The 13,753-nt window shown below is 43.3% G+C and overlaps 1 protein-coding gene across 3 annotated transcripts in view; it reads right to left on the bottom strand.

Annotated features, from left to right (window-relative positions):
- znf827 (zinc finger protein 827) overlaps window positions 1-13,753 on the bottom strand; it is a 70,622-nt gene that overhangs the window by 25,361 nt on the left and 31,508 nt on the right. For all 3 annotated transcript variants that reach the window (XM_039613707.1, XM_039613708.1, XM_039613709.1), the window contains exon 5: window positions 8,655-8,933. In XM_039613707.1, coding sequence (XP_039469641.1) covers window positions 8,655-8,933 — 279 coding nt within the window. The remainder of the gene's footprint in view (window positions 1-8,654; window positions 8,934-13,753) is intronic.

Raw genomic sequence — 13,753 nt, 5'->3', positions numbered from 1 at the left:
CGTGAACTGATCTGCTGCAAAACAGATGAAACGCACCGATGTACCAGAGGATCATTCACGTGTTGGGATAAATATGCTTATACCTCAAAGAGCCATGACACAACGATCACATGATAACAGACGTAGCACATTTTAAAGGGCTTACTTCTCCATCATGTCTGGATGGTCTACGTGCTCTCAAGCAACCAAACATGTTCTGGTATCAGTGATTAATAAAGATTTTCAGCCATCATATAAATATGGACAAGTGCACACTTATCATCTCAGCATTAAATAACTACCTTAAATTATTTAAAACGCTGCAGCATATTTTTTTTTTAAGTTGAGAGTGTGCCATGCACTGCAGCAAATTTAGTTAATCTAGAAAAAACATGGACAGAATTTCTTTTCAATCAATCAACTGGTTGAAGAGTAGTCACAATTTCAGTCAAACAAGATTTTGATTGGTCGAATGCATCCCTAAACATTTGATCTTAAACACACCGACACTGAAAGGATCACATCACAGCAGGCTGGATGAAAAGTCTACCTGTCACCAAATAAAAAAATGAAAATATGGCCTTACTCGCACATTGATAATAGCTATGGCTTTTTGGTTGGGGTCATGGCCTAATGTTCTGAAGCCATAAAAAGCAGCCCTTAGACTGTCTGAATCCAGCCCGTGCAAGAGCGTGTGTGTGTGTGTGTGTGTGTGTGTGTGTGTGTGTGTGTGTGTGTGTGTGTGTGTGTGTGTGTGTGTGTGTGTGTGTGTGTGTGTGTGTGTGTGTGTGTGTGTGTATTCCCCTCTAGTGTAGAAACCTCCAGCTGCCATTAGGCCACAGAATCAGGTCTGGAAAAATGTCTCAGTGTGCATGGTACGCACAAAAGAGACTGTGCCCTTTCTCAATAAATATCATAGCTTTTCTTTAGTGTCACTGTTGCTCCAGCACCACTATTTCAAGATGGGAACAAGTCTACACAAAAATAGTAAAAAGAGTTTGTCACATCTGGGATATACATTTCCATTAATACTCCATTTTTAAAACTTTCTGTGGCTAATTTCTTTGAGCTTCCTCCATTTTCCTGATGGTTTCCATGGTAGCATTTCATTAATTAATTAATAAAGTACTGTACAAAAGTCTCGAGCCACACCTCATTTCTTTTATTTTGCTTCCAAGGAGCCAGACTTTCTTGTATTTTTTTAAAGTGGTCTTGTGCATTAGTTATCCGGGATTTCTTTGGACACTCACTGCTTCTTCACTCATTTTTTTAATCCAGTCCTCGTAATGACCATTTTCAGAGGAATGTTTAAGTTTGTTTTGACCTATGAACCATTCAAGCATAAAAAATAAAATAAAATCGTCAAACAGAAGGGATGAACCAATGTTGTGTCTACAGATCATAGGCAGCTTAGGAAAGAATTAATTTCAAGTTGGATCGTTGCTACTAGCAGCTTGTTTGAAAAATAAATAATCTGCCCCAGTTTGTTTAGATGAATCTATGAAAAATGGTAAAGATAACACAGTTTGACAGACATTAAATAGAAGTTTTGCACCAACAATGTGACTCACAAAAACCTATTGGCAAAAACTTGACATTTCTCTGCAAAGTGCGAGTGTGTCATTAAAAACTATCTGATGAAAATGGACAAGTAGAGGACAAGTGCACACCTAAAACTTAAAAAAAAGAAAAAAACTATGTACAGCAGATGGAACAGCAGTTCAACGTCATGTCTTTTAGGAATCAGAAGACTGACACAGGACCTGAAAGATGGATCTAATTGTCAACGGCTTAATTTTTCAGCATGGCAACGATACCAAACACACTGCAAGAAAAAACCCAAAACACACACAGTGGAACACTATCACTCATGGATCGGCCTCCCCAGAGCCCGAACCTCAACATTATTGAAGCAGTGTAGGATCATCGTGACAGAACAGAATAAAAGGCAGCCAACGTCCAAAATATTCACTTCAAGCTCGTGAGAACTGTACAAACTCTTTTTTTGCAACTCAAGAGAAATTCAATGACTGACTTGAGACTTACAGTACCGTAAGAGTCCACTTCCTCTTGATACGTGTCAAAATAACAGACACAAAAGTTGTGTCCATTTGCCATTTTTTAGATTCAAGAACCTTTTTCAGTTCTTAAAAGCAGATGAAACAGTTTCACAGACTTGCACATATCATTGTCGTTCCGAATCGGTTTAAAATAAGAAGTTGCCTTTTAGTTTTATTTGGGTTTAGTTTCAGTACTTCACGTCTTCGTGTCTCTGTTTTACCAGAGACATGAAGCTGCAATGAAGTTGAGCAATAAAGATGTGCTTGGATTAGATTGGTTAAAATCCTTAAACATAAAAATGAAAGTTCATATAAGAAGCGTAACAACAGCCATTCTGTGCAACTCTGAATGTATGCCCCATTACTACAAACATGTTATATTCTCATTCTCTCTTCACATCTCGGCTCAGTGTTTGAGTCAGACTGGAAGTGATTGGGATTTGTGTGATGTTCTGTTTTTAGTGATCACCTTTGGCCTCAGGTGTCAACTTGAATCTGTGTGGACCTGGGAGCCTGTTTTGCTGAGGATACACAGTGCACAGGTTGCGCAATTACACTTGGATTAAAACACTCACATAGTCCAGTGATTTAATACATGCACAGTCAATTTACTGCACTACTTTGGTGCAATGAAAGCATATGAATAAAAACTTGGACTGACAGGCCGTGAGGGAGATAGAGAGGTAAAGAGGATGGGTAACGATAGGGAAAAATGTCAAACAGTGCTAGAATAGAAGAAGAAGAAAAAAAAGCACCCCAGGGTAAGAGGGTAAAGAAAAAAGCAGAGTGAGAAAGAAGAGCTAGAGAAGGACAGAAGGATGAGGAATAGCTAGAGCCTAAATGACAACCTCTCCACCTCTCCCCCTCCCGTTACCCAAGTCTACACTTCTCCCTGCTCTGTTATTCCACATCTCTCTCCATCCCTGCCCCCATCCCTCGCTCTCTCAATCTCTCTATTCTGCTGCTCTCTAGCCGACCTGCTCAGACAGGGGTGAAGAGTTCAGGCGCTTCAAAGGCTGCAGTGTAGAGACTGCATGTCATGTGGGAGCCACAGCAGCCTTGCCTGCAGACTTCACAGACAGCTGCTGCTACAATTGATCCTCGACCAGCCAGTGTGCAGTAGTTCAGGCTTCCAACGGTTGCAAACTGCAGCTACATCTGACTCTGGAGCAGCGTGCTTGATATACAGCCCATAAGAAGCCAGATAAGGCCTTTGCGAAGTACTCCTAAACAAAAACATTGGACACAAGCCAGAGCTAAGCTAAGGATACTAAAGCCTTATCATACAAAGGTCAGGACAAAAGGTGCCAAGTGATTTCCTCTGTAATTTTGTCAATCACTGCTGCATATATTACCAGGCACTCAGGAAGCAAACACATTTAGCAAGGGGCAAAAGGAATCAACTCTGCATTTCTGTAAATAGAACTTATAGGCAGTGATGAGGAGCCAGTGAGACAGAATATGGAAGTAGGAAGGCGGGAGTAGGAGAGGTCAGCGAGCGGCCACACTGAGGAGGCACAGTGAGGACACTGCCAGAACAGTGTAGCGCTTAATATAAAGTAATACCGTACAGTAATGCCAGCGTTTTGAATTAGAATGAGGTGCTTAGGCATTGCGCTGTGATAGGTTATACTGAGTAAACAGTGAATCCTTTTAGGTGCAAGTGAAGAGAGAAAATTACAATCGCATTCACTTATTTGCTAGAAAGAGGAAAGATTTTAAATATTTAACATTCTTTACATCCAAACCAAAGCTGGGATTCATTTAAATTACCTCATTTTTGAAATAAAGGGTATTTATGTTTGTATCTAATATACATTATAACAAAATGAATATTATACTGATCAGACATTTAGGTAAATGAACAAATGATGGGGTTTTTTTGTGTGTGTGTGTGTGTGTGTGTGTGTGTGTGTGTGTGTGTGTGTGTGTGTGTGTGTGTGTGTGTGTGTGTGTGTGTGTGTGTATAGGTGTAGAAGACGCTTTGTTTTCTAATGATCCCTTTAACAGGATAACATTGATAGTTAAAACAATTCCCAGGCTGTACCCAGGCTCTCGCCCTATAAAGACTCAGGCTTTTGGGGGTGGTCTAAGACAGACAATGGCACTGTATGTGGGCCATATTGGGCCCATGTAAAGTCAATGGCAAATTAGGATACAAATGTAAATACTTGTATCGTAGCCTTTGTCACATTTCAGTCACCAATAAAATGGTTTACTGTATTTATTGTGGGTTCTTTTTATGATTTTCTGGGAAAATCACAATACAACATTGTTGCTCTTATTTTGAAAGACTGCCATTTCTAACTTAAATTAGCATGTCTGCATTTGATTTTACAGTAACAGTAGCAGCTTATAAGAAGATACATTAATATAAATTAATATTGAGCAGAACTGAGTTCAGCTTATTGTCGTCTTCCACAACAGTTTTTCAAGTGGTCTCTTACAAAAACGAATTGCCCACCCGTGGTCTAAGAAAATGTATGAATGAACAATTTGTTTCCCTAAAAATTGATCTGCTAAAAAAAGGAGAAAAAAAGAATCCATACATTCGGCTATTTCAATATCTCTGTGGGTACAATTATAGTTTAGAAAGGTCCAAAAAGTCTTGTAAGGAAAAAAAACAACAGATCAGCCCATGTAGCAAACTGCAAAAAAAAGATTGTCCACTGCGTGTATTACATTTTTCATATTAACCAACCAAACTGATTCTAAACAGAAGAGAAGCGGGATGATCTAGAGGAAGATAAGTAAACCACAGTCTCCATATCTGAGGCTGGCCGTTAAGAAGAAGAGCATAAACTCAAACTTTCCAAACTCTGACTCAAAGGTCAGAATGCTGGAGTGTTTAATGAAACTGCCAGTCGATGACCTGTGAGGCATCTGTTTCTTTTAACAGAATAATAATCCTAATCTCCACAACAGAAAATCTACCAATAAAAGGAGGGTTGTGAAAGAACTGAATGAAAGCCCAGATGTGTAGTACATGCACAAAAATCCTGAAACACATAACCAGTGAAGAAATTGTGCAAATTCAAAATCTCAGCAAGATGTGAAAAACTGCTGGACATTTATGCAAAACACCATCAAGTTATTTCCTCTGAAAGGGACGATGTTAACTTAGGAATAAAACATCTGTTGACATTTTAGTTAAAGAGAAAAACAGAAAAAGTCCCTTGTCAGCTATATCCCTGTATGTAATCAAAGAGGATAAAAAGCTTGCTTGTCAAAATGAGATTTTCATTGGATTTAAAAAAAAATTTCATGAACTGTATTGTTTCCACAAAACCGTAGTTGAAGTATTTTATCACTGAAAAATCATTTCTTTCAGGTAAACAAATCCACATCTCTTTAAGTTCCACATTTGTGGTTAAACATTATCATGTTATTGTAGCTGCTGCAGTTGAGATAATCGTGTCAAGTCCATTAATTAGGAAGCCAGGTGAAGCTGGCTGTTAATTATCAATCAATTAGATTTGGCCAGTGCTACAAGATCTGCCGCTGCTACTGGAAAAAAGCTGAAAAGGCTTCTTTTTTTATTATTTAACATTCAGTTAATTGATACTGCTACACAGATGAAAAAAAAAAAAAAAGCCCAACCTTACAGTTTCTAAAATCACAGCCACCCTCTATCAAAGAGGTGGTGGACCAAACCAGGGGAATTGCCAGTAAATATTAACAGCTAAAATTGAATGGACATCAGAACAGGCTCCAGTGTGATGCATTTGTCCCTTTTCCTGCAGAGTGAGTGCATACAGTCTGGCTTTCTATAACAACAACAATAAAACTAACCTCATATGTTAAAAAGGTGTTGCTGTCAACTGCTCGCTCTAAATCTTTCTGCTCCTTAGTGCTCAAAATTGCTTAATGCAACTTTTATTAGCAAAGTAACGAGCACTCGAGAGGGGAGAGGGCCTGTAAAATGTCCTCGGAGATGCAAGGCCTGTTCCTAAGGAATAAAAAACGAGTTAAGTGAGTACAGTGTGATTTCACACCTATGGTGAGGGTGGCTGGATGGTGAGTGGGTGGCACGGCTGTTACCCACACGATGCCAGTCTGCCAGGGCACCACCTAGGGCCCTACATCGCCCCCCCTTTTCTCCCCCTCCCGTCCTGTGACGCCATGTTCCCCTTGCCCTGCAACACCAGTGCCCATCTGCTAGGACACGTTAGCCGCTGGCGCCAGGGACTATTTAGCCTGGCGTAATTAGCCCCCAGACACCAGCAGCCTGGTTTTTAAACAGATGTGGGGGAGGTAGCGCTAGCAAGGCGACTATATACGACCAGCAAATGTTTGATAAGGACGAGAGAGGAAGAGGGAGAGAGAGCGCGAAGAGAAGATGTGACCTAGTTAAAGGGATGATGCAACTTATGTTACAGCACAATGGGCATTAATGATGACAACCCCACTTGCTCTGACTGTCCAATGCCATGGTCGAGGAAAGCTGAGCAGATGAAATTTAATTAGGCTGTGTCCATTTGCTGTACTGACATACAAGTATGTGGAAATAAACACTTTAACAGACAGACAAGGATGTTTTAACCTAAAATCCCGATGCGTTTTCCTTATTCCGAGTATCCTCAATGGCTTATTGTGTACTTGGCCTGACCTTTAACGAGGGACAGAGAAAGGTTACAGTGCAGATGCCCTTGAACCTCATGATCGTAATCACACGTGACTGTAACGGCAATGACCTTTACCCACTTCCCTCCCCTCCTCCTCCTCACCATCTTTTTCCTCCCTTCCTCCACACCCCCCAGGGTCATTTGAGGGTCCAGACTCTTGTCAAGGCTGTCACTCTAGACAGCCCTCTCCATCTACCGCCCCCACTGTTGCCATGGCAATGGACGGCACTGCGCTCCAAGGACTGTGTGAGGGGGCAGAGGGAGCCAGCGGACGGATGAACGCTGCAGCATCTTTCCCTAACCTAGGTCAACCTTGCAGAGCTAGTGTAAGTAATGGGAGGGGATAAATGCTGGTCATGCTGCTTGAAGCCCAAATAAACTGTCAGGATAACGTCAGCGCAGGGACGGAAAAGAGCAGTGATGAAACAAAGAGCACAGGTAGAGGGAGTTGAGTGAAGGAATTATATAAAGCCCATAAGCATTGTCTCAATTTCTCTGTTTACACTCACGGGCCAATCATGTAATCCCCGTCTTCTGCAAAGACATGCACACACACACGGAAACGTGACCTGGGGGCAGGCACTGGAGCAGCACACGTGTACTATCACAGAGCTCCCAGCCAGCATGAGTCACTGTGAACACCAGTCGACCCAGAGAGAACAATGGCAACCGGTGTGTGTGAGGTGTCTGTCAAGCGTGCACGTACTGGCACAGGATGAAGAGCCACGGATGGAGCAACACCCCACTGCGCCACCGTCAGACAGCCATTTGTTTTCTTTTCTCCAGTGTGGATGCATACTTGCACGAGTGTGCCACACTGTACGTTTTATGATTGCACCGCCTGTCTTCCTCTTATACTTGTAAAGGAAAAACAATTGCACTGTACACACAATGTGAGCACTGCAATTAAGTAATCAATAAGGAAAGAATCACTCTGCTCATATGTAGTTGGAAAAGCTGGCTGTGTCAGTGCATACTTCAGCCTGTTTCATTCCTGACTGCCTGAGAGACGCACTCCAGCAGCCCACAGTGGACAAACACCTGTCCATAACACACTTGAACCGGACCTGGCATTCAGTAGAGATTCTGATGCAGGTTTAAAAAAAGCACCTGCTCTAACACTTTATTTAGCCCGTGATACAAACCGTATAGTAAGTTGAAAACAATGATTGCATTTATGTAATGCTAAGCGCAGCAGCAGCAGCGCACGCACTCCAAAAGAAGGAATCAGGTTTGCATCTTCTGCTTCCTCGGGCAGGGAACCAGAAGAGGCAAAGGCTAAATCACGCTGCACTGCATGATGTCAGAGCAGTCCGCACAGGTTGAGACGTGGTTCATGTCAAAACTCTTGCTCTTAAACTGCCTGACATGGAACAAGGAGCAAGTCAGGGTTGAGTTTAAGTTCAACAATGCAAGCAAGGTTATATAATATTATATGATTTGCCATTTGCTGGCCTTGTTTTGAGGGACATCAGAGCAGAAGACACTAGACAAAACCAAAGTGAAACAGAGGCTTCAAAGAAACGAAGACAATTATCCCCCTGCAGGTCCATAATACTCACCTCAGTTTTAGCTTGGGTAGGTAGGAATGCCATGGCAGGAGGAAACCCCCCCAAAAACCCTTTTATGTCAGTCAGCATCTTAACCTTTGGCCTACATCTAACCTCCTGAGCTGATCTGGAACATAAACAGCCAACTGGTACAATAAATAACAAGATAACAGTGCGTGACCTGTTCTTTCCTAGAACTACTGGCAGTGGTGACCGTTCTTTTAAATATGTATGTTTGCAGAAACTACTTTGTTGAAACTCACGAAATACAATGCAAGAATTCAAAATATATATTGACAGACACAAATTGAAGACCAGAGAGTTAGTGTTTTGCATAGATTTAATGGCACAGAACTGTGCCAATTGTTGCAAAGACTGATCTGAGCGCTATAAAGCTCATTTTGCATTTCTACAGTTCTATAGATAAGCAGACAGCCTACCTGAAAGCTTAATCAGCAACTCAGAGGCGACCTTAACGTTGATATCCTGGCTCAGCAAGCTGTTCTTAGCCATGGGGCTTCCTTCTCTTGGTTTCAGTGACCCTGGGCGATCTGTGGCTACTGCAGCCACCGTTGGGCCATCTGGGCTGAAAGTCGTAGGGAAGCTTGGCTGGATCTGGCTCTGGGACTGGGAGGATGGTCTCGGGCTCAGTGCTTCCTCCACTTTGGGCTCTTCCTTCAGTTGGAATGGAGATTTGAGTGTCTCCCTCTGATTGGCCGCTGGAGCCAAGAAGACAAAAGAGATCAGAGGGAAAAGCGATTAACCAAAGAAGCCGATGACCAAAACACCTGACATGCATTTCATAAGGTGAACTCACTTACACAGCACTGTGAAAATACAAAAAAAACCCAAATGAACGACAACATTTTCCACAATGGGATATCACAGTTCTTACTGGCCAACAGTTGGCGTGATATGGGGGAAAAAACCAGGTCGCAATCTCATGATCTCATTTCGTCTTAAGGGTATCCACAACAAATTCAGAATTCCTCCTCTCTTTCTTTTCTACCTCACAGAGCCTTTCCCTCTCCCCAACCCGTTCATTTCTGTGCATATTATTCTCAACCTAAGTCTGGATTCCTCGTTTCCTTTTGCATTTGACATCGTCTGAATCCCCTTCATGAGGGGACATGAAATAATTGGACATGAAATAATTCCAGCAGTTCTGATAGCAATCAGCCGAAGTCTTATCTGCCATCTTTGCTGTGTGTAGCCTAGGTTAGGGATTGAACTGTCACATGGATCCCTCTGCTCTAAAGTCATCTTCAAGAGAAACTGGGCCACATCTAATCCGCCTTAGATGAATAATTAATAATTAGACATGGAGCAACTTCCGATAGCCGCCAAGAAAAGAACAGCAGGGCAAGCGCCTCTCTTTGTGTCTCTGAGCACATTCCACTACTCCCTGTGCTAAAGCGAAGGTTTTTACAGGTTATGGCTCAGAAAAATGGTTGAAATAGAAAACTGCTTTAACACACACAAAAAAAGAAAAGCTAAAAATATTACCTGAAATATACCATACTGTTAGTGGAAAGACACTTCACGTCTGTTTAATACAGTGTTATGGGAACAGAAGGTTAAAGGATACCACTGTCTACCAATTAAGTGCAGGTGCACTATACCATTTTTCAGAAAGAATGTGAGTACTGAGGACTTTTTTTAACAAATAGATTATTGTGCAATGTCACAAAACTTCAGTTACTTAAATTAAAGTCACACTGTTTGGCCACAAAATTAAAAACCACTTCCTAATAGTGTGCAAGTCTCATCTAAGTCCCTCACTGAAACTTTTTATGTCACTACAGCCATTTTCATTTCCAAATATGGTTTTGTTCTTTTTTTTTTTGTAACTACATGTCAAATGATTCAAAAATGCACTGCACAATATTCGTTTGACTTATGAGGACACAATAATTTGAAAACTTAAAGTCTTCTGGACTTAATTGGACGTATTAAAGGATAAAAATCCCCCGCTGTGGCATGAAGTGAAAAAGCTGAGTTTACATGCTCTTTGATCTTCTTTGATCTTATTTATTCAAAATCTAAAGAGATCAGCCCACGTGACTTGTGCTACTATCTGCAATAGTGTCGTTGTGATGTGGGGCAAATTCAAATGTGAGTCAAAAAGCAGTTTCCTTGCTGTGGCCATTTGATAACCAAACATGACATTAGTTACATTATATAACATCTTTATTTTTGTAATTTTTACCCCATAGTAACATAACTCATTTGTAGAAGGACATCACTGCAATCTGCAATAAATCAATTTGCGAGCGCTCCAGCAGACACCACGGTTGAGTACCTGCTAAGGAGCTATGCAGGTATCACTAGTTCAACTGAATAATTAGCCACACCAAAGTAGGCTTTCCATTTTTCCATATGAATGTTAATACTGTTTGACCGTGCTAATGTCGAGTGTTGCAGCGACAAACACATCTTCACATCTACTGGCACAACCCCTGACACTTGTACAGTTTGAAACAGCTTGTACATCCTAGCATGGACACTCAATCTGCAACACACACACACAAACACACACAGAGCATGGATATAAGAGAGGCTATCACTCTTGGGCAGACTGCTGTCCAGTCTCCTCTGGCCCCAGCAGAGATCTGCTCCGCTCCTCACCCGATCGTCTCACCTAACATCTCTAACCGCCACAGGCCTGCCGCCCCCTGCCCACATCATCAATCTGCGCTGGCCCCGGCCCCTCTGATTAATGATGATCTATGCCGGAGGGATAGAGGGCTCGGGGACAGGGGATACAGGGCAGGGAAAGGGGACAGGTGCTGGCGTTCTGACCACCCATGTGATGTCGTGATGCCACAGTGCCACACAATGGCGGGGTTGGGCTTGCAGTTCAAGAGGCTGAGAAGGAACAGGGTGAGCAGCAGCGGGGAGGGGAGGGTGGGGGGACATGGGGGTGGGGCGATGACCTTCAAGTTCAGGGGGGCAGTGGCGCAGGGTCGCACATGGCACCAGCTGGAAATGTCATGCTGTCAGATGTCAGCGGGCAGGCTAAGTATAACCTGGTCAGCACCTGGAAGGACGTCCTCTAATTAGAAGCGTGTTGGGCCATGTCGGATCAGACAGGGACAGCGCACTTGGTCAGCGCCTTACAAACACAGATTAAACAAAAAACAAAAACTCACATTTAACCATACTTTGTGTTGCCACTTGCTTCGTCATGCTGCGTTCAAACCCCGGGCAGTCGCTGCGCTGCGCTTAAACCACTGACAAATAAATACTAAACACAAGCTCGGATTCTCGAATCCTTCTCCTCGGCGGCCTCATGAGAACAAAAACAACTCCAGGACGTGCACTCGCACACAAAGTCACACCACTCCTGTGACCTTTTGGATTGCTAAAAATAGAGCGCATTTCCACTCAGAATCTATGTTACAGATCCCAATGAATAATTGAGTAGCCTAATCCAGTAGGCAAGTTTTTTGTTTTTTCTTTTTTACTCCTCTGAGCTGATGGCTCAAGAACAAAAAAAAAAAAAAAAAAAAAAAAAAAAAAGGCAGCGCACAGTACCAACAGGAACTATTCAGCCAGCAACACCACCAAGCTTACACTTTTGGCCTTTTGTCTGTCAAAATTCACAATCACAATAGCATCATGAGCATCCAGTCCCTGGCAGATCATTTTGTGAAGTGAGCACAGATTTGCGGAGGAGATGGGCATCTCTGGGTGACTGGGCTTCGCTTCTGTGAGTTTCGTGACTGTGTGTGTGTGTGTGTGTGTGTGTGTGTCTGTGCATGCCCGCACCAATGTCCAGTGTCAGCTCCCTGCGCTGGTTCTAGCTCAGGTTTGACGATGCTATCAGTTTGTCTCCATGTTATCACACCCTTCTGACACCTGCCACCAACGCTACTTCCATCGCCGTTCTCCTGCCCGTTTCTCTCCCCCTCGCTACGCTTCTCTCTTGCGCCTCATCTGTCTCACTGCCAGGCGCTTGTCCACTCCACCTCACCTCTAGCTCCGTGGCCAGGGCTGCCGTCAAATAACTTCATTAGCTTTCCACCTCTGTCACGCCGGCCTGCTCCCCCTCTGACAATTGGCTGCTGGTTTTTTTTTTTTTTCAGAGAAGAGGAGGAAGAAAAAAAAAAAAAGCACAGGGCTACGTGGGGCAGGTTGAGAACCCAACAAAAGCTGACAGTGTGCTAGACACCGGACAGTGATACTGATGGCTGCAGTGGGGATGTATGGACCAGAGGTCACACACAAAAGGCCTGCCTGTATCTGCTCATGCAGAGCTGGAAAGCAGGGGACACATACGATTAAATCTAGACATTCTTAAAAGAAGGGAATCGAAAAGACTCTCTGTCACGAGACGTTCCAAAAAATGCCTTACAGAATTTTTCCTGCATACTTTTTCCTCCAATATACATAAATGCACACTAAAAACCTCGATCTCCTGCTAGGATGACACACAAACTGCATGTTTTACATGTCTGAATTCTGCTTTTGTGTCACATTACTGTACCCAAACACCGCATGAGAGTCGCTTTCCCAGGAAACGCATAAATAAGACAACTGCAGAAGCATCATGACAGATTCAACACCTCCTATACCCCCCCCACACACACCAATTATTCACACCCAGCCAGGGTCAAGCATGTTGTGCCTGTGTCACCGCAGCGGGGTGGGAGTGGAGGGGGTGTTCGGAGGGTGTGCAGTGCCCGCTGTCATTATTAACTCGGGGTCCACTGGGCACAGGGTAGGGGCTGTGCATTTCAAAGTGCCTCTGTGGCTTTCATCTCTGAATCAAAATGTGGATCACACCGGATAGCTAACGGTTGTGTCAGTGTGCAAGGATAAAAATCAAAGGGTATCAGTATAACACTCAACGGAAAGCAGGGCAGCCCAAAAAAAAAAAAAAAAAAATGATATGCTTATTATGTCAGAGGTCGCTGAGAGTTCACCGGCTTTTTATGCCTGGGGAACTCGATGCAACTCCCTCTTTGCCTTTTACTCCCTCTCCCTTTGCTTGCTGTCACTTTATCTGTCTCATTTTTCTCCCCCTGTTTTTCTTTTTTTTTAATCTTTCCCTCTGCAGCTTTTTATACACCCCCCCGCCTCCATAGGGCCTTGTGGGATCGAGGAACTGAGACAGCAGTGTAAAAGCAGGAGGGATGAGCTGCTCGTGTACGCACTCAATCTGGGTTGGCAGGGAGGTCAAAAGAAATAGAGTCTAGAGGTCCCAGGAGGAACTTCCTCACCTCTCCTTTCCTGGCTGCTCCTTAGCATGGGCAAGTCTCATAAAGATCTGAGCCCACTTCTTTCCACTTTTATAACCCTCCTTTCTTTAACTCCGCCCCCCAACAAAGGGAGAGAACTTTGTGATCAAAGAAGCAGTATTCATTAAAGCCCATCATCAAGCATTCAAGTTCAACATCCTCTCGTCCTGTCTTTTTATATCCTGCCTCACTCTCCTTGAATGATGCCCCGACTAAGATGTCCGCCACTTGACACTGGGCTGACATTGCAGGGAGCCATCTTGGCTCCTCTGGGAGTTGCCCAGGCTTGATTGTGC

Source organism: Oreochromis aureus, linkage group 6, assembly GCF_013358895.1.
Source record: "Oreochromis aureus strain Israel breed Guangdong linkage group 6, ZZ_aureus, whole genome shotgun sequence".
NCBI lineage: Eukaryota > Metazoa > Chordata > Actinopteri > Cichliformes > Cichlidae > Oreochromis > Oreochromis aureus.
Note: the sequence above shows the minus strand (reverse complement) of the source record. Positions and strands in the feature narration are given on the sequence as shown.